Genomic DNA, 22,739 nt, shown 5'->3' with positions numbered 1-22,739 from the left:
CCAATGTTAAATTCTGAACAGTGTATAGTCTGAGTGAAACTTCTTGATTTGGTTATTTTAGTTAGAATATTTAAAAAAATGATTTTGATTAGGTTTTATTACAGTGTACTGGACTAAAAGTAAGGAGGCCTTGCCCTATCTCTGATATTAACCTCATGACTTAGGTAAATCATTTAACTCTTCTTGGCTACAATTTCATCATTTGTCAAATGATGGAATTTAACTATATTATCTCTGTCTTCCCTTCTTATACTTTAAAGGGTGTCTCTATGGCCCTATCATAATAAGCAGTTATGGCATTGCCAATGCCTTCTATAAAAAATGGTATTAGTTCATTGGGTAATATTATTCAAAAATATTTGGTAAATAGTATCTTGCATGGTATAGCTCATAGCTTTTAAATAAAAACCTTAGGACATGGGTGGGTTCCTATGGCCTCGAGGCCTCATGTGACTCTTTAGATCCCCAAGTGCAGCTCTTTGACTGAATTTGAACTTCACAGAACAAATTCCCTTAATAAAAGGATTTGTTCTGTAAAACTTGTACTCAGTCCAAAGGCCACACCTGAGGCTCTAGAAGGTCACATTGGCCTCAAGCCCATAGGTTCCCCAGCCCTGACTTAGGACATCCCTGTGCATATAATATTTAGCACCCATCTATAGAATTCTATATTCTATATGATCATTCTACATAATCAGCAATCCAGAATTAGCTTTGGACTAGTAGAAATCTTTGTTCCTTTTGTTGCTTAACATTGTCAGGAAAGGACCACTGAAGTGCAAGTGTATGAAATACTAAAGTCTGTATAGCAAAATGTACCTTCTGTTTAATAAAAACATGAAACATCAAAAATAATTAACTGTAAAGCAGGAAAATAATTCTTTATGTAGAGGCAACATGAAACAATGGCTAGGTGATCAGCAGTCACATAACTCTCATGCTTACTAGCTCTAACTACAGACAGATCACTGAACCTCTTTCTAACCTCAATTCTTCATCTCTTAAACAGGGATGAGAGCTGGAATATCTACCTCACCTGGTTATTATCGAGTTATCTGAGGTAATGTATATAAAATACTAGGTAAATGTCAGTTACAGTTATTAGCTTTAATTTCCAAACTGTTTGCACAAATATTCTCTATTTTCTCCTCAAAATATCCCTGTGTGGTGTGCAGGGACAAGTGGGGACAGGATTTCATTTTGCAAATAGGAAAACTCAAAGTGAACAGTTATGCAATTGGCAACATCATATGAGAGGTTGGAGAAGTAAGCGAAGTCTATTGACTTCTCTACACTAGCATTTTATATTTTATTTATGCCATCTTCTACTTTAACCAGTACTACCAGAAGACAGAAAAGAATGATTTTTTACACAGTCATTATCTAAAAACCAAGTTAAAAATATGATCAGAATTTCCTGCAGTTCCAGGATGTGAGATCAGTTACCATGGTTAGTTATTCAGTGTGTGCTAATGAAGTATGACTATCAAGTGGAGCAGTAACTTTGTTCTGTTCCCCAGACAAAGGCTCCCGCTCAGCCAGCCACCTCATAAATGCATGTTGTATATCATAAGGATGACTGACAACAGAGTACAACTCTATTAGCCACAAATGGAGAAACAATGCAGAGCATATATTACTCCAGTACTATTGTCTTCATATTTAGAAAAGAACAAGGGCCAAACATATTTGGGATAAAAGAAAAATTAATTGGTAAATTTAGGTAAAGAAAATTCTTAACATTTGTTTATATTAATTTCAAGCAAACAAATATACATTCATACTATGGAGAATCAACCTACCGACACATGCCTCCTCAATGTTGACATGTCTGTAAAGGTTCTCTCACAAGCCCGACACTTATATGGTTTTTCTCCTGTGTGAATGCGCTGATGGCGTCTGAGAGCTCCTTGCTGAGTGAAAGTTTTCCCACACTGTTCACAGAAATATGGACGAGTCTCTGGAAACCAGTAACAAAATCAGTGGCATTGTTACATAACACAAAAATTTAAAAACAAGATTTTTAGAAGAAAGAAACACTAAATACTGCCCCAAAAACCCAAAACAGCTGCAAACTGGGGGCCCATCATTTGGCTAAATGCTAACCAAACTGATATATCAGCGTTACACAGTAAGAAATGGCAAATATGAGAAATTCAAATCTGAGAAAGTTCCTAAGAATTGATGCAGAATGATCCCTGTAACAGATAATGAAACATACCCCTGTTTTCATTAGAGAGGTGGGTGACTACAGGTCATGTCCAGTGTCGAATTTTGCTGAACTATTTTTCCTGGTCATGAGAAGCTTCAGAAAAGGGGAAGGGTAAACAAGGAAATAACTATGACATAAAAACAAAAGGTATCAAAACAGTACAGTATAGTGATAGAGAGATCATGGGAGTTGAGAGTCAGAGACTTTAGATTGTGAGTCCTGTTGTGAACTAGGGCAACTCATTGAACCTTTCAAAGCTTCTGTTTCCTAACCAGTAAAATGACAGTAATAATAGTTGTATTAGCTATTATGAGAATTCAATATATAATAAATTTTTTAAAGTACAGACTTCGTAGAAAGTGTCAGGCTAGGTAGTGGGAGTATTTTTAAGTTTAGATTAAAGACTTAATCCCTACCCTAATGTAGATTATAATCTAGTAGTTCAAACAAAAGAATTTGGAAGTGCTTTACATTAATACATAATAATATGTATAAAAATGTGTGCTATCATTAAGGAAGATAAACAAGGTTCCAAAAGTTAAGTGCAGTTTAAGTGATTTTAAAAAAAGGTGTTTTAGTGCTGTTTTAAATTACTGAAAATTAAAACTACACAAAACTCTTAGGACACCCTGTGTAAGAAAATGTTAATGCTATAGTGAATAATCAAAACTTTCATCAATATCAGTGTTGATTTCCAAAGAAAATGCCTTATTTGTTCAGTTCTTTAAGGATATTTTTACCTGCATGAACATTGCTATGTTGAGCTAATGAGGCTCTCAATCCAAATGTTTTTCCACACACATCGCATTTATAAGGCTTAGCTCCCATATGACATCGTTTGTGGCATTTTAAGTATTCATTGGTAGCAAAATGTTTTCCACAGACATCACATTTAAACAGCCGTTCTCCTAAAAACATAAAATAAAGTCAAGGATTGCAAATGTCTTAATGTCAGTTTTGTTACTGCTGCTTTCATCATAACTTGAGAGCTGGAAGTATTAGCCCTCACATATCACATACATTATTTTACATTTAAATTGTAAGTTAAACTGTCCCCTTCAGTGTTAAATTTCCACATTGCAATTTTGTCCATGTTCCTCTGCCTCCTCTATTCAGTCATGAGGATAACTAATGACTTTTTTATGCATTCCTGAATCATTTTTTTCAGGCCGATATACTAAATGTTCCTTCAAGGGGTTTTTCATACTTAAATTTTAAAGAACATACTGTGCTTTGAAGAGAAATGTTTTATTTCATCTCCTCCCCTCTTCTTAACTTTCTTGTTACTGTCAAGGTTACTACCATTCTTCAGTTACTCAAGTTTGAAATCTAGGTGTCATCCTCACCCTGTATCTCTTATTCCCCATATCCAATCTGTTGCCAGGTCCTGTTGCCATCTCTTGCATGTGACCCCATCTCTCATCTGACCCTGGCGCAGAAACTTAGCACCTCATTCCTCCTGCTTCCTAAAACTGGTTGGTCTCCTTTTCACATCTCTTACCACCACAGTTCATCCTCTACTTAATTGTCAAATTGATCTTCCTAAGGCTTAGGTCTACCATGTCATCCATTGCTCAGTAAACACCAGTGGCTCGCTATCACCTTCAGGATCAAATATAAAATCCTCCTTTTGCCAACAATTCCATCATAACCTACTCTCACCTACTTTTCAGCGTTCTTAGACCTTTCTCACTCCAATACAGTGTGTGATCCAGTGACACTGGCCTTCTTGCTGCTCCTCCCAAAAGACATTTCATCTCCCAACTACCAATTATCACAGGCTGTCCCTTATCCCTAGAATTCTCTCCCTCCTCATCTTAACCTCCTGGTTTCCTTCAAGTCCCAGAAAAAATCGCACCTTCTCCAAGAAGCCCTTCCTGATCCATCTTAATGCTAGGGCCTTCCTTCTGTTGATTATCTCTAATTGATCCTGTATTTATCTTGTTTCTACTAGTTGTTCCCATGTTCTTTTCCCCATTCTTTGTATTCTTAGTGCTTAGCACAGTTCCTGGCATGTAATGGGTACTTAATAAGTGCTAGTTAACTGACTGGTCATTTTGCCATTTGCAGACATTAATTTCTACCCATTTCCTGAGAAACTGAAATTGAATTCTGGTCATTTCGTGGAATAATGACAACCTCTTCATTCACAATAAAAATTGTTGACTTGTGTTGTTAGAAACCACTAATCCTTTATTAGATAAAGAACTTTCTCAAGGCCATTATTTGTGATTATAAATGTGTAAGGGAGATAAATGGCACAAACATTTTGGCCACTTCTTAAAGAAAGGATTATTGAGACATGTGGTAACAGCTTAAAAGTCTTTAAATCCATATCTGAAACTAGAGAGGTGAATATTTCACAGATATTACCATTTTTCAACTGTGTCCCCTGAAAAATTCACCACAGGAATTCAGCAATGGGCTGGAAACCTTCCTTATTTTCTCTTTATAGTACAAGGATCTCATTGGAGCACTCGGGCTATTCACATGGCATCTGTCAGCTAATGTTACTAATGACTAATATATCTTCTTTTACTCTCATACATTTTTCTGCTAAAACTGTTCAGTTTTTCTTTAGGATTTGTGTGTTATATGTTGTACCCAGCTCATACCCAATGTGCCCCTCTCTCTCTTGCTCTCTGTGTGATATTCATTGTGAATTCATCAGACTGTTTCATAGCTTGCCCCTGTACACCAATAATAAAATACTAGCATTAAGAAGATAGGTCTTTGTTTGTGGAAGAATTTTTAAGATCATTATAGGAGTTTTGAAATTTTTCGAAGGCAAGATAGGACTTGATTCATCCAGATAGGCTCTAACTGAAATCTTGGTTTATATTATAAAATGAGATTTCCTGCATCTAAAGTTTTTTTTTTTTTTGCATGACTGAAATGTTTGTGCCTTTTACAAAGTGTTTTTATCAAAAAAAAGTTTATATTTGATTAATCTAGAATGGATTCTATTCAGTTTTCCAAATTTTTTATACTTCTTAACTTCATCTAAAAACTCTAAGGATGGACAGCCCCAGAGAATTACCACATTCCACCAACTTTGGTATAAACTTCCTGAATTAATCAACCATGAAGTATTTAATAAATATCTATTATGTACCAGGCTTAGGAGCTAAGCATACAAATACAAAAGTGAGCCAGTCCTTGCCTTCAAGGAGCATATATTGCCACAGGTATACTGCAATAATGTCTTTTACTTCTTTCTGTTCTCCAGAGGGTCTTGCACGTAGTAGCACTCAGTGCTTTGTGATTAAGCTCTAGAAAGTAGGGTCAAAAGATCCTGACAGCCTAGCTTCCAGCCCCAAATTGTATATAAATTGTGACTAAGTGTTTTCAACTCCTCAGGAGACAGAATTTTTTATTGTAAATAACATCTTGTTTTTGGTAAACTCTAGTATGTCAATCTATATTTATATATAGGAAAAATAATTTATAATCAATTCATCTGAATTTATAGAGAGTTACTTTTGAATATCAAGTAAGGGTTTATTCTATACATGAAGATATTACAAGCCTATAGTGTTAAATACAAACCTGTGTGAGTCCTCTTGTGGCCATTTAGTTTTCCTTTATCTGCAAAGCTAGCTCCACAGTCCTCACAAATATATGGTTTTTCTCCAGTATGAGATCTGTATCCAGTAAGTAAAGAGAACAGCATGTACGTTCAATAGTGGCATAAAAACAACCTATAGATTATTTGATCTTGAACTTATTTTATTGACCAATATTTGTGGGAACAGTTTATAAGGGAGGTACAAAAATAATCTATATCTACTTCCTTCTTTGTAGATATAAATGACTAATGTATGGAATGTCACATGTCAAATTTTGTTGATAATTTATTGATTAGTTTTGTTGACTTGATTTTTTTCTTTTTTTTTCTTAATTCATTTTTACAAATGATGACTTCCTGGGTAGGAGAAAAACAAATTTGCGTATTTGGATATGATGTTGATGTAAAAGGAAAAAAAATAATAATAAAATGTAAAAGCAAATAAGAAAAACAATACACACGCCATCATATTTATGTAACCACATATATATCAAGTATCCAATGTTAAACCCAATTCTTAAAAGAAACTGCATGATATAATTGCTAGTTCACTAAATTGAAATTAGGGGACTTTTGTTGAAATCCTGGTTCTACTGATCATCACTTATCCCACCTTAGATGAGACTCTTCATCTCTCTGGCCCTCAGTCCCTCATGTGGATAATGAAAAGGATGAACTAGATGACATCTAAGATTCCTTGAATAAATTCTATGATTAAGTTAATCTCCATCATCCTTAGTAATTTAGGATTTTGGGTCCTACATTTGATTTTGCAGACTGAGAAAGTCAAGGACAAAACAAATGAGGATGTTTGGGCAAATGAGCAAGTGTTAAAGGAAAATAATCATAACCCCAACATGCCTATTTTAGAAAATCAAATTATTTTCTAAATTTTCTTCATAAAACCATATCTTCATTCCTTTTTAAATGACTGGAAATTAAAAACTAGTGACTGTTAATACTGTCAAATTTTAATCAAGAATCAGGAAGCAAAGGAAATCTGCTACACCACATTTAATTCAGTCTTAACACTGATTGTTTCCTGTTTTTGCATTTCATAGAATATTCCCTTGAAGTTCACAGGTAGTTACACATATATTGAGAGTAAAACATCCCTAAAGTTATCCCTTTAAACATAACATTTTAGGATTATATTATAAAGTGGAAGACTTAAAAAGATTATAATAACAATTTAAAATTACATGCTTTAGATGATTCACTTCTAACTCTGGGGGCTAAAAAGAGTTCATTTATTAAATTTCCCATCTTAACAAAATAAAGAATCTTAAAGTTCCGTTTGACAAAAAAAAGCAAATTATTTTTAATTCATTAGCACGAATAGAAATATTATATTGATATTAAAAGTTAACTCGAGAGACAGTCATGAAAAAAATGAGGGCAGAAATATATGATAAAAGAGAGTTAAGAGGAGTTGGCAAAAGCTAACCTTGTGTGAATTTTAAGCTGGGATGGTTGAGCAAATTTAGCATGGCAGACACCACATTCATAAGGTTTCTCCCCTGTATGTGTTCTCATATGGAATACCAGTGCTGTTCTAGAACTCAAAATTTTTCCACACACAGAACAAAGTGGTCGTTTTACTCTTCCTTCATGCTTCCTCATATAATGAGTTCTTACATCTCGCTTTCGTTTGAAAGTAGCATTACAGAGAGTGCAGGCAAACTGCCTCTCTTCTGTATGCACACAAGCTCGATGTTCTTTACAGCTGTTATAACTAGCAAAGGACTTGCTACAAATATCACACTGATAGACCTTCCCCGGAAGAGACTGATGTACATCTTTGCAGTGATCCACATATTTTTTCCGGGATACAAACTGTTGATCACACTTATCACAAGTTATAACATAAGTTGATTTCTTCATTACTGTCATATTATTTACTTTCTTTATCTTAAACTCTTCATCAGATTCATTATCTTCTGCATCTTTTTCATTTGAAAAGTCATCATCTGTGCAGACTTCATTATCTTTGCTATCATTCATTTCTACTTCAGAAAAACCAGCTTCATAATCTCCTTCCTCTTCTCCTTTAACACTTGATTTTTCATCCTCATCTCCTGCTCTACTCATTTCAGTTTCGTTATCATTTTTTTCATTTTCCTTTTCTTCTGCTTCATTACTAGAATCAACTGCATTAGATGAGTTGCCAGCATCTTCTTTGTAGCTGAGGATGGCCTTGCTACTGGTTTCCATTGGTAAATTATTATTTGAGGACTGTTCCCATGTTTCTTTAGTGAAATCTATTTCATACTCTGTTGTCTCTGATCTGCTAGTAGGTGGAACAACCATCCAGTAAACTGGCATAGTTTTTCTATCTTGTTTTGATTCGTGTATTTTTCTGTAGGGGGAAAAATGCAACTTCAGTAAGAACTTATATTTAACTAAATATCCTGCAAAGTCAAAGAGACTGCAAAAATTCAAACCTTTCTTGATTCTGACCTTCCAGAGAACCCTACAAAGCTAATATGATTTTCTCCTAACTTAAAAGTGTCTCATGACTTAAGTCTTTTCCATTTTTTCAAAATAATGAAGTAGTATGAAAACCAGTTCTTTTCACAGAACTAGCAGAAATCATTGGCCAGTATAACAATAATTCCTCTACAGAATCTGTTGGAGACAGAAAATAGTGTGGTGTAGTGAAAAGTATAGACTAGAAGTCTGATGACATGGATTCTAAAATACTGCCTCTGCCACTAATTAGCTGTATGATTTTGGATAACTGTATAGCAGAAAGAATGCTGGATTTAGGATCAGACAAGCTGGGTTCAAATCCTAATGAAATTGTACAGCTAGGTGGTACAGTTGATAGAACACTGGGCTTGTAATCAGAAAGAATCATCTTCATGGAGTTGTCAACTGATACAGTAATTCTGGAAAGCAATGAGGAATTATGCAAATTAAGTGGCTAAAATATCTATACCCTTTGACCCAGTGATTTCACTGCTAAGCATATACTCCAAGGAGGTCACTGACAAAAATAGGGCTGCATACCAAAGTATTTATAACAGCACTTTTTGTAATACACAGAACAAGGAACAAAGTTGATGCCCATCAATGGGTGAATGGCTAAATAAATTGTGGTACATTAATGCAATGGGAAATTATTGAAAGAAGTAATTAACATGATAAACAGAGAATTAAGTAAAAGCTTATATGATGATACAAAATAAAGTAAGCAAGAGACAGGAAAACAATATACAGTTTCCCCTCAACATTTGCAGGGTTTGGGGGCACAGAACTCCTGTGAATGTGAAAAAACACAAATAACTTTAGGCCCCACCCCAAACCTTTACTTTTAATAATTATAATCATATTTATTTAACACAAAAAGCAAGTAAAACAACATAATGCACCCATTAAAAAAGCTGCAGTTTCTATTGTCTCAAGACAGATTAGTATCTTACATACTATGCAGAGTCTTGGTATAGCTGAAGTAAGTGCTTCACAGATTTCCTTCTACAAAAAGCACAAGATACAACAATCACTGTGGGACAAAATCACATGACTGAGTCTTGATGGTAGAGACAGAGAGGAAGCATTCCCAAAGGAAGTTTATAGCCCATAATTCCTTAGTGCACTGACACTTTTAACAAAATCTGTTTATAATAAATTTACGTATGTATACTTACAGGAGTAAATGACAAAACAGATATAATTATGACTTCATAATTTTTTTTAGTTTTCTATACATACTCATGTTGTCTGTGATTTTTCCCAATATGCCACAAATCTCCAAAAGTTCCCATTTAGTTACAGATAGCCAACCCATGAATAACCATAACCATGAAGGTGAAACCCTAATGTTTAGGGAAGACTGTACACAATGACTGAAACAGTGCAAATGGGAAGAAAAACTACAAGGCAATAAAAACATAATATTGTGAAAGTATAAAGAATGAGTTTGGCCCCAAAGAGTGGTTAAGAAATGGTATTTTCCCCCTATAAATCTTTGGAGAGATGGGGTATCCACAGGTGGGGAACATTTTCTATAATGTCAGATATTTTCAATATATGAATGGGTTTTACTAAATTTTTTTTCCCTCTGGAGAGAGAGTCAGAAAGAGGGGGATTTGGAGTGATAATCTGTTCCGCTTTAGACATGGTGAGATTAATATGCCTATAGAACAGCTCCAATTGTGATTGGAACCCTGGAGAGAAAGTGGGGTGGAAATGTGGATTTCAGAAGCATAAAGATGAAATTGAACTCATGAGAGCTGATGAAGTCACCAAATGAAATAGTATAAATGAAAAAGAATAGGACAGGACAGAGGTTTGGAAGCCACCCATGGTTAAGGGGCATGACATGGATGAAAATCCAGCAAAGGAGACTGAGGAGAGGTCAGACAGGTGAGAGGAGAACCAGGAGAGAGCCCTGTCATGAAAACCTAGATAATAATGAGTCTACAGTAGTAGAGGTGATCAACAATATCAGAGATTGCAGAGTAGTCAAAAGGGATGAGCATTGAGAAAAGGTCTTCAGATTTAGTAATTAAGAGACCATTGGTAACTTTGGAGAGGATAGTTTTCACTACATGAGGAGGTTGAAAGCTGGAGAGCAGTTAGAAAAGAGAGAGGAGAGGACGTGGAACAGCAAGTTTAGATGGCTTTCTTAAGGAGTGTAGTGAAGAAGGAAGAGAAGGGGTGTGTCAGAATGATAGGAGATGAAGGAGGAAGAAAAAGGGACTCAAATTTTTAGTGAAGAATAAGGTGAGCTCCTCACCTGAGAGGGTGTGAGAGGCGGGTGTAGAGGGAGGCTTGAGGAGAGATAAGATAGATAAAAGAACAGCTACTAATCATCAAGGGAGGAAGAGAATGATTTCCTTGCATCAGTAAGAACCAGCTGAAATTAGATTGAGAAAATTCTAATGGATACAATCAGCACAGTTTTTGTGATTTTTTTTCTGTTTCCATTCAGCAGCACATAAATAGAGCAAAGGCAGTGGATGGTGGGAGTAGTCCAGGGCTGGGTTTTGGCTGTATTTGACTGGCAACTGGACAAATGAACTAGAGAGTCAAGAGTATATAATAGAATGGAGTTGAACTGTTTTCACCAAGGGGTGAGATAGGAAAGGGAGGAAAGTGTAACCGATGCAGAAGTGATAGTCTGGGAAAGAAGTGAAGGCTGGAGAGAGTAGAGATCATGAGGATGAAGAATGGGGATAGGGGTTGTAAGGTGGAATGATAAAAGATTATGATCAGATAAAGGAATTTCAGAGTTCATGAATGTGTAATTGTAACACTTATGAGTAGGTGATGGTGAGATCAAGGGTATGATTATCTAAGGTAATGTTTAGGAGAAAGTCATAGGAATTGAATTGATTGTGGAAATGGAAAGTTAGGTTTTTAATAATGGAGCACCAGAGATGTATTCTTAAGTCCCTTGGTATGAGAACAGGAGTTGGAGTGGAGAGAGATACTGTGAACTAGGTTATAAATTTATTAAGGAAGGAAGGAAAATGGGGTAGGTTAGGGAAAGGAGAAGGAGGAGACTGAATTAGTTATACATTTTGATGGCAAACCTCAGAAGAGAAAAGATTCCTGAGTGATGTTGGTGGAGGGAGAGTTTAGAAGCAGCAACGGGAGTTAGGAGATACGAGAGAAAGTTACAGGCAAGAGTGGAGTGAAGCAATGTCTTTAGGAGTGAGCCAGGTCTCAGTAAGTTCCAGATGATGGAGTGAGTGAGAAAGGAAGAAGTTCAAGATGAAAGGATTTGTTAATTACGGACCAGGAATTCCAGAACACAGGTGAAGTACTGATAGGAACTGAGGAAGCAGACAACTAGAGGTGGGAAAGGGATGAGAAGAATTAAAAAAAAAAAGTGGGACTATGGTAGTTGTTGGGTAAAGTCCTTGGACAGGGAGAGGTCCAGTTTAGAAGGCAGGTAAATAAATAATTCAAGGTCATTCCTCAATTTCCCAACTGTTACCAAGCATACATTGAACTACAGAGGAGAAATTAACACAACAACAATAGTCCTTCAAGCCATTCAGTAAGACAGCTATATTTGGAAGGCCCTTGTTGGGGGAAGAGTTTTTTTTTATCAGAGTTCCTGAAGGTATTTATTCAAATGTCTTCAGATGTATATTCCAAAAACTATTTTTCTATTACAAATAATGCAGTCAAACTGAAATTAATTTTTTTTGTTACCTTAACCTTCCATGTAACTGTCAAATCGAGATTCCCCAAAAAGAGATATAAAAGTATTACCCTCTTTACTAAAAAAATCTTCCATAGGTCCCAACTGACTCTAGGATAACATACAAACTTCTCAAGTCTGGTATTTAAAACCTTCCACAGTCTGATTCCCATTTTTTCTAAGCTTATTTCACATACTCTCCATTTCAAATTGGCCTATGAGTTGTTCCCTCTAGACAAGGTCTGTCTCCTAGCTTCATACTTCTGAACACATGCTTGCCCAAGTCTGGAATGCACTTCCTCCTCATCTTCAATTCTTAAAATCCCTAGCTTCCTTTCCTATCTCTGTTGTTGCCTAACTCTCCTTGCACTACTTAGATATTTTGTATTTAATTCCTTAAATACATATTGTATTTCCCTGGAAGAATGCAAGCTCTTTCAGGGCAGGAACTATTTAAATTTTGTCTTTATATTTAGAGGCTGCTAGGTGGTGGATACAGTGTTGGATCTGTAGTCAGGAAGTCCTGCATTTGCCTTACCAGCTGTATGATCTTGGGCAAATTACCTCTGTGTTTTTCTCAGCTGTAAAATAGGGATATGATAGCACCTACCTCCCACTGTTGCTGTTGTATTAGTTGGAAATACAGAGTCAGAGTGCTATTTTTTAAAACAAGTATCACTATACTTCTATAATACTAATTATAGCTGATTATTTTATTGATGTATATACCACAAATTTTACAACAAAAATTCCTGAATGATAGATCTGTTTAACAAGAGGTTTAGTTACCTGTCAGTTTCAGTATTTATTTATTGTCACCATATTTGAACACTTTGTCTCAGAGCATATAAGGCAAAATTAAATGAGAAGCAATGACCAGACAATTCAATAGCAGCCCTCTTAAAGGGTCGAGAAAAGGGAAAATGACAAGAGATAAAGAAAAATGAAATCATTTTGTAAAGCCTTAAAGCCTTTACGCTCTGTAGTTTCCCTGGCCTATGTCATAATTCCTCCATCCAACACTTTGACCCTCCTAACCATGATATACCTCCCTCCAGGAACTATCACGCATCTCCCATCCAACTACTTGAATCTTGAACCCTGCCATATGACTTAGTAGGCAGTACCAGGGTAGGAACTAAGAAGGATGTATTTTGCACCCAAGGGGAAAAGAATTCTTCAGCATTTGACAAAAATTCTCAACACAATTTTGAAGTATGAAAAGCTAAGAGTATCATCTATTGAATTCAAATACATTTACAAATAAGGTGATTAATTACCCCATGTGAAGAAGATAATTACTCTAAAGAGAATAGGGATTTACTTCCTTTACTCTCTCTTGAGATTACAAGCCTAAACCTGAATTAAAATTCCCAGACTTTCTGGCCAGATGTTCATTGAACCCACCTTCCTTTAATTCAGTTCAGGTGAAGGAAGGGCTAAAACACTTTTATGAGAAATTAAAGAAAAAAGTTAAAGCAAAATCCATTAGTAGAATGGTTGGACTACAAAGACAGCATTGTGGAAACAACACGTCTGACAGGATTCTGAGTTGCAGCACTGATAATTTACAAGCCATGTGACCTTGGACAAGGCACTTAACCTTTCTGAGCCTGTTTCCTCACCTATGAAATGGGAAAAATACTACCTTTCTCACAGTATTATTGTGCTATATAAAATGTTTTGTGAACTATCACAGATTCTTAGAATTGGAAGGGACCTCAGCAATGATATGGTCTAACTGGTATCCAAGAGCTCCCTTATAAGACATCCCCAACAAGTAATCATCTGGCTGATGTTGAGACTCCAAGGCTCCTTGCCATCCTGGCCACCCTTCTCTGGATAATCCCTAGCTCACTAATGTCCTTTTTAAAATTTAGTCCTCTGAACTTAACATAGTACTCCAGATATACTCTGACTAGGGCAAATACAGCAAGACTATCATCTTATTATCATATTCTATCATATCATTAAGTAATGCTATATATAAATGATATTTTAATTAAATTATATAATTCAAATCTTATATGGTTGTTAATTAAACAAGTAAAATAAAATAATTTTAAAATAATAATAATAGCTGGCATTTATATAATACCTACTAAGTGCCAGACACTATGGTTAAAACTTTACAATTATTCTCTCATTTGATCCTCACAAAAACCTAGGGAGGCAGGTGCTGTTATTATCATGTCCATTTTGCAGATGACACAAATGAGGTTAAGTGTTTATGCAGGGTCATACAATTAGAAAGTGGAGGATCTAAGCTCAGGTTTTCCTTACTTTAGACTTTATCCACTCAACCAGCAAACTGAGGGATGTTTGAATGCAACTTAACATCACACTAGCTTTTTTGTCAGCTATGTCATAACTATTAATGTAGTTAGATGGATTCAGAACCAATTGGATGACCAGACTCAAAAATTAGTTGTTTATGGTTCAGTGTCAAGATGGCAGGATGTCTGTAGTACAATATGCCAGCATCTTTCCTTAGCCTTATGCTATTTTTTTTATCAGTGACTTATATGAAGGCATAGATAATATACTCATTTAATTTGTAAATGACAAAGCTGGGAGGGATGGCTAACATACTAAGTGACATTAGGGATCCAAAAAAATCTGGATATCTTGATGGGCTGAATCTAATAAGAAGAAATTCAAAATCTTTCACTTGAGTTCAAAGAATCAACACCCCGAGTTTAGGAAGGGGAAGGTATGTTTAGACAGCAGTTTGTCTGAAAAGGTCCAAAGGTTTTAGTGGACTTCAGGTTCAGTGTGAATGAGCAGTGTGATATGGTAGCTAAAAGAGCTAGTGTAATTCTAGGCTACGTTAAATCATTCCAAGAATAAGTAAGTGATAGACCCTTTTGCTTTACCCTAGTCAGACATATAAAATATTATGTTCAGTTCTTAATGCCACAGTTTAGTAAGGGTAAGTTAGAAGGGCCAGAGGAAGGTAACCAAGATAGTAAAATCCAAGTCATATGAGGATGGGATGAAAGAACTAAAGATGTTTAGTCTTGGGGAGAGGGGAAGGTGCAGGGGGATATAATGTTTGTGTTCAAGTATTTGTTGAAGGGTTATCATGTAGAAGAGGGGTCAGACTGTTCTAATTAGCCTCAGAGGGCAGAACCAGGGACAGTGAGCAGAAGATGAAAAGTTAGATTTGAGGTCAATAAAAACTTCTTTATAATTAGCACTGTCCAAAGTGAAATAGGATGCCTAGGAAAGTGGTGAGTTCCCTTCTTACTGGAGTTCTTCAAGTAGGGAATGGATCACCATATGTCATATATGTTATAAGAGGAATCACATTTGAGTATGATTTGGAATAGATGCCATCTGAATTCCTTTCCAGCTCTAAATTTCTGTGAGTCTGCCAAGGTCAAGGAATTGCTATCTAAAGCTAAAAATGCAGCCTAGACTCTCTCTTAGAAATGAAAGTAAATAGGACTTTGGGAAACTTCTCTGCTTTGAAGGTTATCAAGTAAAAAGCACATGTTCCATTAATAAAAAGGAAGAGGTTCAATATTGAAAATAAAGGATGTGAACAGGCAGAGAAGAATACTAACCTATACTGGGAAGTTAGATGGCTCAAACAAAATATATCCTCCAGTAACAACAAAAACATATGTCATATATATAGCATTTTAAGGTTTTCAAAATGCTTTACAAATATTATCTTATTCTCACAATAGTACTAGGAGGTATATGCTATTATTATATCCATTTTATAGATTAAGAAACTGAGACAGAGGCTAAGGGATTTGCCAAATGTCACAGAGCTCATAAGTGTTCAAGGCTTCATCTGAACTCAGGTCTTCCTGACTTCAAGCTCAGTGCCCTGTCTGTTGTGCTACCTCTCTGCTACTATGAAAAGGAAGAGAAGCTTTATTACCTATTAAGAAGAAGGGTGGAAAGAGAAGGATAAAAATCTGAATTATAATCTACATTTCTTGCCTTTTATCTCTATCCATTATGCCACCTTGGTGTATTGAAGGTGTTGGCAAATGTGATTTCTGAGCCATAGCCAGTGATCTTTAAAAGATCACGAAGAATAGGAAAAGTATTAGAGAACTGGAGAAGGGCAACTATTTTCCCAATTTTCAAAATAGTTAAAGTCTATAAAACATAGGCCAAGAGCTTGACTTTGAATCTTGATAAAATTCTAAATCATACTACCTTGTTTCCTTTTGATCAGGAGAGTTCTATAGATAGTTTACCTAGATTTTAACAAACATTTGATAAAGCCTCTTTCACCATCCTTGTGAAATACATGGAGAATATTACAGTTAGATGGATTCAGAATCAGTTCAATGACCATTTCCAAACAGTAATTATTAATTGTTCAATCAAACTTGGATTGTGGTTTCTAGGGAGTGCCCGAGGGATATGTACTTGGCCCTGTACTGTTTAACGTGTTTTTATGAGATGGGTGGAGCCAAGATGGCAGAGTAGAAAGACCCACATACTCTAGCTCTTCCCACACATCCCATAAAATACCTGTAAAAAAAATGACTCTAAACAAATTCTAGAGCAGCAGAAGCCACAAAACGACAGAGTGAAAGAGATTTGCAGCCCAAGGTAGCCTGGAAGGCCAACAGGAAAGGTCTATCATGTGGAATGCAGAGCAGAGCACAGCCCACAGAGCCCAGCCTAGCCTTGTCTGTGTGGTGCAGGAGGGACAGGACCAGAACAGGTCTCTGGGGTGGAATCCTCAGCAGCAGTGGCAGTTCTCAGATCCTTCTACCCACAAGTGCCAAAGACACTTCAGAAGTCAGTGAAAAAGCGTTTTCTCCTGGGTAAGAAGGGAGCAGGGTCCTCCCCTAGCCCTGGCCCCAGGCAGCTGCAACAACAGGATGAGGAGAGTCTATTTTTAGAGCCCTTGGCCTAAAGGCCATGGGGGAATTGAGCCACTGCTTTGGGTCTTAGTCCTGAGTGGCAGTCCAGGGGTAAGGAAGAGTGCTGGTGTGGTGGAGCTCGTGGAGGCTCTGGAAAGGGAATTCTACTTCCAGATCCTAGGCAGAAAAGCTTTGGTAACTCTCAGACCAGAGTACAGGCCAGGAGAGGAGTAAACTCCTCTCCCTTGATTGTGCTACCTTAGAGGAACTGAGAACTTACAGGTCCCCAGAGTATACCCTCCTCTTGACAAAGGACTCAAAAGTCAAACTGGCTGGAAAATGCCCAAGAAAGGAAAAAAAAATAAGACTATAGATGGTTACTTTCTTGGTGAACAGGTGTTTTCTTCCATCCTTTCGGATGAGGAAGAACAACACTTACCATCAAAGGTCTCCAAAATAAATATGCAATGGTCTCAGGCCATGGAAAAGCTCAAAAAGGATTTTGAAAATCAAATAAGAGAGGTAGAGGAAAAATTGGGAAGAGAAATGAGAGTGTTGCAAGAAAATCATGAAAGGTGAGTCAACAGTTTGCTAAAGAAGGCCCAAAAAAATGCTGAAAAAAATAACATGGTAAAAAAATAGGCTAACTCAATTGGAAAAAAGAGGTCCAAAAAGCCAATGAAGAGATAAATGCTTTAAAAAGCAGAATTAGCCAAATGGAAAAGGAGGTTCAAAAGCTCACTGAAGAAAATTAGAATGGAGCAGAAGGAAGCTAATGACTTTATGAGAAACCAAGAAATTACAAAATAAAACCAAAAGAATGAAAAAAATGGAAGATAATGTGAACTATCTCATTGGAAAAACAACTGACCTGGAAAATAGATCCAGGAGAGACAATTTAAAAATTATGGGGCTACCTGAAAGCCATGACCAAAAAAAAAGCCTAGACATCATCTTTCATGAAATTATCTAGGAAAAGTGCCCTGATATTCTAGAACCAGAGGGTAAAATAAATATTGAAAGAACCCACCAGTCACCTCCTGAAAGAGATCCCAAAAGAGAAACTCTTAGGAATATTATAGTCAAATTCCAGAGTTCCCAGGTCAAGGAGAAAATATTGCAAGCAGCTAGAAAGAAACAATTCAAGTATTGTGGAAATACAATCAGGATAACCCATGATCTGGCAGCTTCTACATTAAGGGATCGAAGGGCTTGGAATATGATATTCCAGAAGTCAAAGGAACTGGGATTAAAACCAAGAATCACCTACCCTGAGTATAATACTTCAGTGGAAAAAATGGTCATTCAATGATATAGAGGACTTTCAAGCATTCTTGATGAAAAAACCAGAACTGAAGAGAAAATTTGACTTTCACACACAAGAATCAAGAGAAGCATGAAAAGGTAAACAGGAAAAAGAAATCGTAAAGGACTTTCTAAAGTTGAACTGTTTACATTCCTACATGGAAAGATAATATTGGTAACTCTTGAGACTTTTCTCAGTATTTGGGTAGTTGAAGGGATTATACACACACACACACACACACACACACACACACACACAGCACAGGTTGAGTTGAATAAGAAGGGATGTTATCTAAAAAAATTAAATTAAGGCGTGAGAGAGGAAAATATTAGGAGGAGAAAGGGAGAAATGAGAATGGAGCAAATTATCACTCATAAAAGAGGCAAGAAAAAGCTTTTTCAATGAAGAAGAAAAGAGAGGAGGTGAGAGGGGAAAAGTGAAGCTTACTCTCTTCACATTTGGCTTAAAGAGGGAATAACATGCTCACTCAATTTGGTATGAAAATCTATCCTACACTACAGGAAAGTAGAGGAACAGGGGATAAGTGGGGTGGGAGGGATGATAGAAGGGAGGGAAATGGGAGGAGGGAGTAATTAGAAGTAAACACTTGAGAAGGGACAAGGTCAAACGAAAGAATAGAAGAAATGGGGAGCAGGATAGGATGGAGGGAAATATAGATAGTCTTATACAACATAACTATTATGGAAGTCTTTTTTAAAACTACACATACTGCCTATAATGAATTGCTTGCCTTCTCAGTGGGGATGGGTGGGGAGGGAGGAAGAGAGAGAAATTGGAATTCAATGTATTAGAAATGAATGTTGAGAATTGTTTTTGCATACAGCTGGGAAATAAGAAATACAGGTAATGAGGTACAGAAATCTATCTTGCCCTACAAGAAAAGAGAGAAGATGGGGATAAGGGAAGGGAGGGGTGTGATAGAAGGGAGGGCATATTGAGGGAGGGGATAATCAAAATGCAGGCCATTATGGGGTGGGGGAGGGGAGAGATGGGGAGAAAATTTGGAGCTCAAAATTGTGTGGAAATGCATGTTGAAAATTAAAAATAAATGTTAAAAAAACATGTTTTTATGAGTAACTTAAATGCACAGATGATATGTTTTTCAGATCTATAGATGACAAAAAGTCAGTAAGGAAAGCTAATACACTAGATATGTCAGGATTCAAAAAGATTTCAAAAGGCTAAGGAATATTGGGCCAAATCTGATAAGATGAATGTGGGTAAAATCTAACTTGTTGTTGTTGTTCAGTCACTTAGTCACATCCAACTCTTCATGACCCCATGCTAAGACCTTCTTCTATCCCCCTAAAGTCTATTATTTGGCTTCAAAAAAACAGGTGTTTAGATTGTTTGAAAAGATCTGAGGGATTTTACAGATAAAAACTCAATATGAATTAAGAGTGCGACATGTATGACAATCTACATTTAAGAATGGCCTAGTGTCCAAGTTCTCTGATTAGATTACATCTCCAGTACTATGTTCAACTCTGAGTGCCACATTTTATAACAGATGTCAGATAAGCTTAAAAATATGCAACGGTGGGTAACAGAGGAAAAGGGCTTAGAGTTCATGAGATTTGAAGATGAACTGAAGGAACTGAGGATGTATGACCTGAAATCAAGGCTTAGCAAGGACATGATCCCAGTCTTCAAGTTCCCTTCAGGTGGAAAAGTGCTGTCAGATGGAAAAAGGATTAGAATTGTTTTACTTAAACCCCAAGAACTTGAAACAATGGGTAGCCGTTACAAAGAGGCTTTGTCTTTCTAACAATAAAAGTTATCCAAAAGTAGGGGGAAGTAGTGGATTGCCCATCATTTTAGTCCAAGAAAAAGGTCAGATGACCACTTATTGAGTATGCTATATAAAGTATTTTTCTGTTATTGGCTGGAACTGGATGTCTTCTGAGGTCCTTTTTGTAGTTCTGTGAATTCTGACTCCTTATTTAAAAAATGAACAATATTGGATATCAATTATACTGCTGTTGGGAGAATTTTCTATATCAACACATAATTTTAATGTGTTAGGGCCCTAAGATAAAATTTATTATTTTTGATCTCCTATGATTAAACATACCTCTCACTTTACTTAAAGATTTTCCTAAGATCACGATGAATTATATACCAACAACAGATATAGGCTTTTCCCCTAATTCTTAAAAATGTATTTCTGGTATTTAAATGTTTTATTATCATTCCCACCCTAAATCTCATGATCAAGTCAAATAATGTAATAAATTGAAAATAAAGATCACTAAATAACCTTGGGTCCACTTCTCAGTACCTGTGTCCAGACATACATACATACATACGTACATACATACATACATACATAAAATGTACCTTACATGGGTATTGTAAGCAGACCTCTGGGCAAAACTTGCAGGGCAATAGCCACATTTATAAGGTTTCTCTCCCGTGTGGGTTCTGATGTGAACGGTCAGGCCACACTTGGAGCTGATGACCTTGTCACAGTAGGGACAAGCTTGAGGATTCCTTTTCTTTTCATGCACTCTTCGTACATGACACTTTATATCCTTTTGACGTTTAAACTTCTTGTCACAAAATGTGCAAGGGAAGCGCCGCTCATCATTATGAACTGTGAGTCGGTGTTGCCGCAGGTTCTGGCGATTGGAAAAAATCTGGTCACACACATTACAGCTGTACTTGATGACAACATTAATCCCATGTTCAGTCTCCATGTGTGACTGATATGATTTGATGAAAGGGAAAGATTGTTCACATTTTTCACACTCATAGGCTTCTGTCGATACCTGAGGCAAATCCTCCAGTGTGTTGTTGGATTCATTTGAATTCAGAGGCTGGGAAATATGAGAATTATCATCCTCATCTTGCTCAGATAATACACTCCTGATGACAAGACAAGTTTCTTTGGCCTCCAATCTACACAAAGAAGGGTGGCTTTTTTTCCCTTCTGAATTGATTAGCTCTGTGGTATAGTTCTCGGCGGGCTTTATTTTGTTGTGTTTCACTATCTTGGCTATTTCAGTTTTCACATCAGTTACAACCATGCAAGCTTGATCTGAACTGCCTGCTAACAGTGTTCTATGTTTCTGCATATCCCAGAGTTTTCTCTTCACGGGAGTTACTACAACTGGTGGAGAAGCACTCAATTTGGTCTGATGAGCATGTTGATCACAGACCCATGAAGTCCCACCATTTTCACATACCTGAGTTTTCAAATGGAGACTTAAATCTAAGCCATTCATTTTACTTTCTGTCTTCATTTCCTCACAAATATCAAGTAGGTCCTTACATTCAAGCTTCTCTGCTACCTCTCTCATTCGATGCAATTTCTCTGGTTCAATCTCAATTTTTGCAGTATAGATGAATTCCAGAAAGGATGTGAATTCCTCTGTGTAAATGTCATCTAAAACAACAGTACACCTCTTAATGTCTGACATCTCATCACTTAGAAAAAGGCCTTTAAAGTAGTTGCTTGAAGCGGCCAAGACTGCTTTGTGTACCAAAAACTCTTCTTGGATTCCAAGATGTACTGTATGAACAGTTACATCACAGAAATGACCAAACTTATAGAGAGAATGCAAGGCACTCAGAAGGTTTGAGGCAGCCACTTTGGATCTCACCAAGATTTTCTTTTTCTCCATTCTGTTATTAAGGAAAAGAGAAAACAATTAGAAGAAGCTATTTACCACAGTAATATTTGTTTCACTGTCCTTTTTTAGGGGTTGTCTAGATGACCCATGAAACTGAGAGTAGTTACTTTTCCATTGTTAAGCATACTCATGAACACTAAGCCTTTAGCATCTTACTAGAAGCTTGTAGTTTTTCTGTAAAGGTTATTAGTATTATTTAGAAATATTAGCTAAATTTATAGTTGATCATATTTTTTGGTATGTTGCTTTTAAGGAATGGGCAAAAGCATTAACTGGTCCGCAAGTATTTATTAAGCACCTACTCTATCCTAGGTTACAAATGTAGTTACAAAAATGTAAGTGAAATATGAGGAGCTTATAATCTACAGAGGAAGAACCCATGTACATACATAAGTATTACAAAATAGAGACACAATAATTTTGGGATTACGTTAGTAGATCAAGGGACTAGGGGATCAGGAAGAGCTTAACACAGAAAGTAGCACTTGAGCTGAGCCTTAAAGGAACAAGGGATTCCAAGATGTAGAGGTGAGTCATCTCAACAGAAACTGCTAAGTTTAGAAGAAGGTTGTGCTTGAGGAGGAAAGAGAGTAAGTTCTTTGGACATACTGAATTTGAGAACTCTACAGGACATGCAGTTTGAAACGTATAAAAGGCAGTTGGTGTTTTGGGGCTAGAGCTCAGGAAAGACCAGGTTTGGATAAATACAGAATGAGGAGTCATTAGCTTAGATGTGATAATTAAACCTATGCAGGCTGATAAAGTTATTAAGAGAGAGATTATAGAGAAAAAAGAGAAGGTCTAAGTCTAAAATGAAGACACCTGTATGGGGAGTAGACAACCTACAGCACTGCAATTGCAACTTTAAACTTCATGTGAAATAGAGGAGATAAGGAGAGAGGAGAGAATGTATAGATAGGTGAATGACTGTTTGAAACAGTATAATTACAGTGAAACCTACAGGTGCCAGTATAATTGGAAGGGAGCATTTAGCTGATCTGT

General features: G+C 36.5%; 1 protein-coding gene across 1 annotated transcript in view; it reads right to left on the bottom strand.

Moving 5' to 3' along the window:
- LOC140520598 (uncharacterized) overlaps positions 1-22,739 on the bottom strand; it is a 31,804-nt gene that overhangs the window by 1,876 nt on the left and 7,189 nt on the right. The window contains exons 2-6 of the mRNA XM_072634612.1: positions 20,443-21,729; positions 7,228-8,139; positions 5,762-5,856; positions 2,953-3,120; positions 1,803-1,960 (exon numbers count right to left, since the gene is read on the bottom strand). Coding sequence (XP_072490713.1) covers positions 1,803-1,960; positions 2,953-3,120; positions 5,762-5,856; positions 7,228-8,139; positions 20,443-21,729 — 2,620 coding nt within the window. The remainder of the gene's footprint in view (positions 1-1,802; positions 1,961-2,952; positions 3,121-5,761; positions 5,857-7,227; positions 8,140-20,442; positions 21,730-22,739) is intronic.

The sequence above is a fragment of the Notamacropus eugenii genome, chromosome 1 (genome assembly GCF_028372415.1).
Source record: "Notamacropus eugenii isolate mMacEug1 chromosome 1, mMacEug1.pri_v2, whole genome shotgun sequence".
NCBI classification, from domain to species: Eukaryota; Metazoa; Chordata; class Mammalia; order Diprotodontia; family Macropodidae; genus Notamacropus; species Notamacropus eugenii.
The sequence above is the reverse complement of the archived record's forward strand: the minus strand, read 5'-3'. Positions and strand labels throughout refer to the sequence as shown.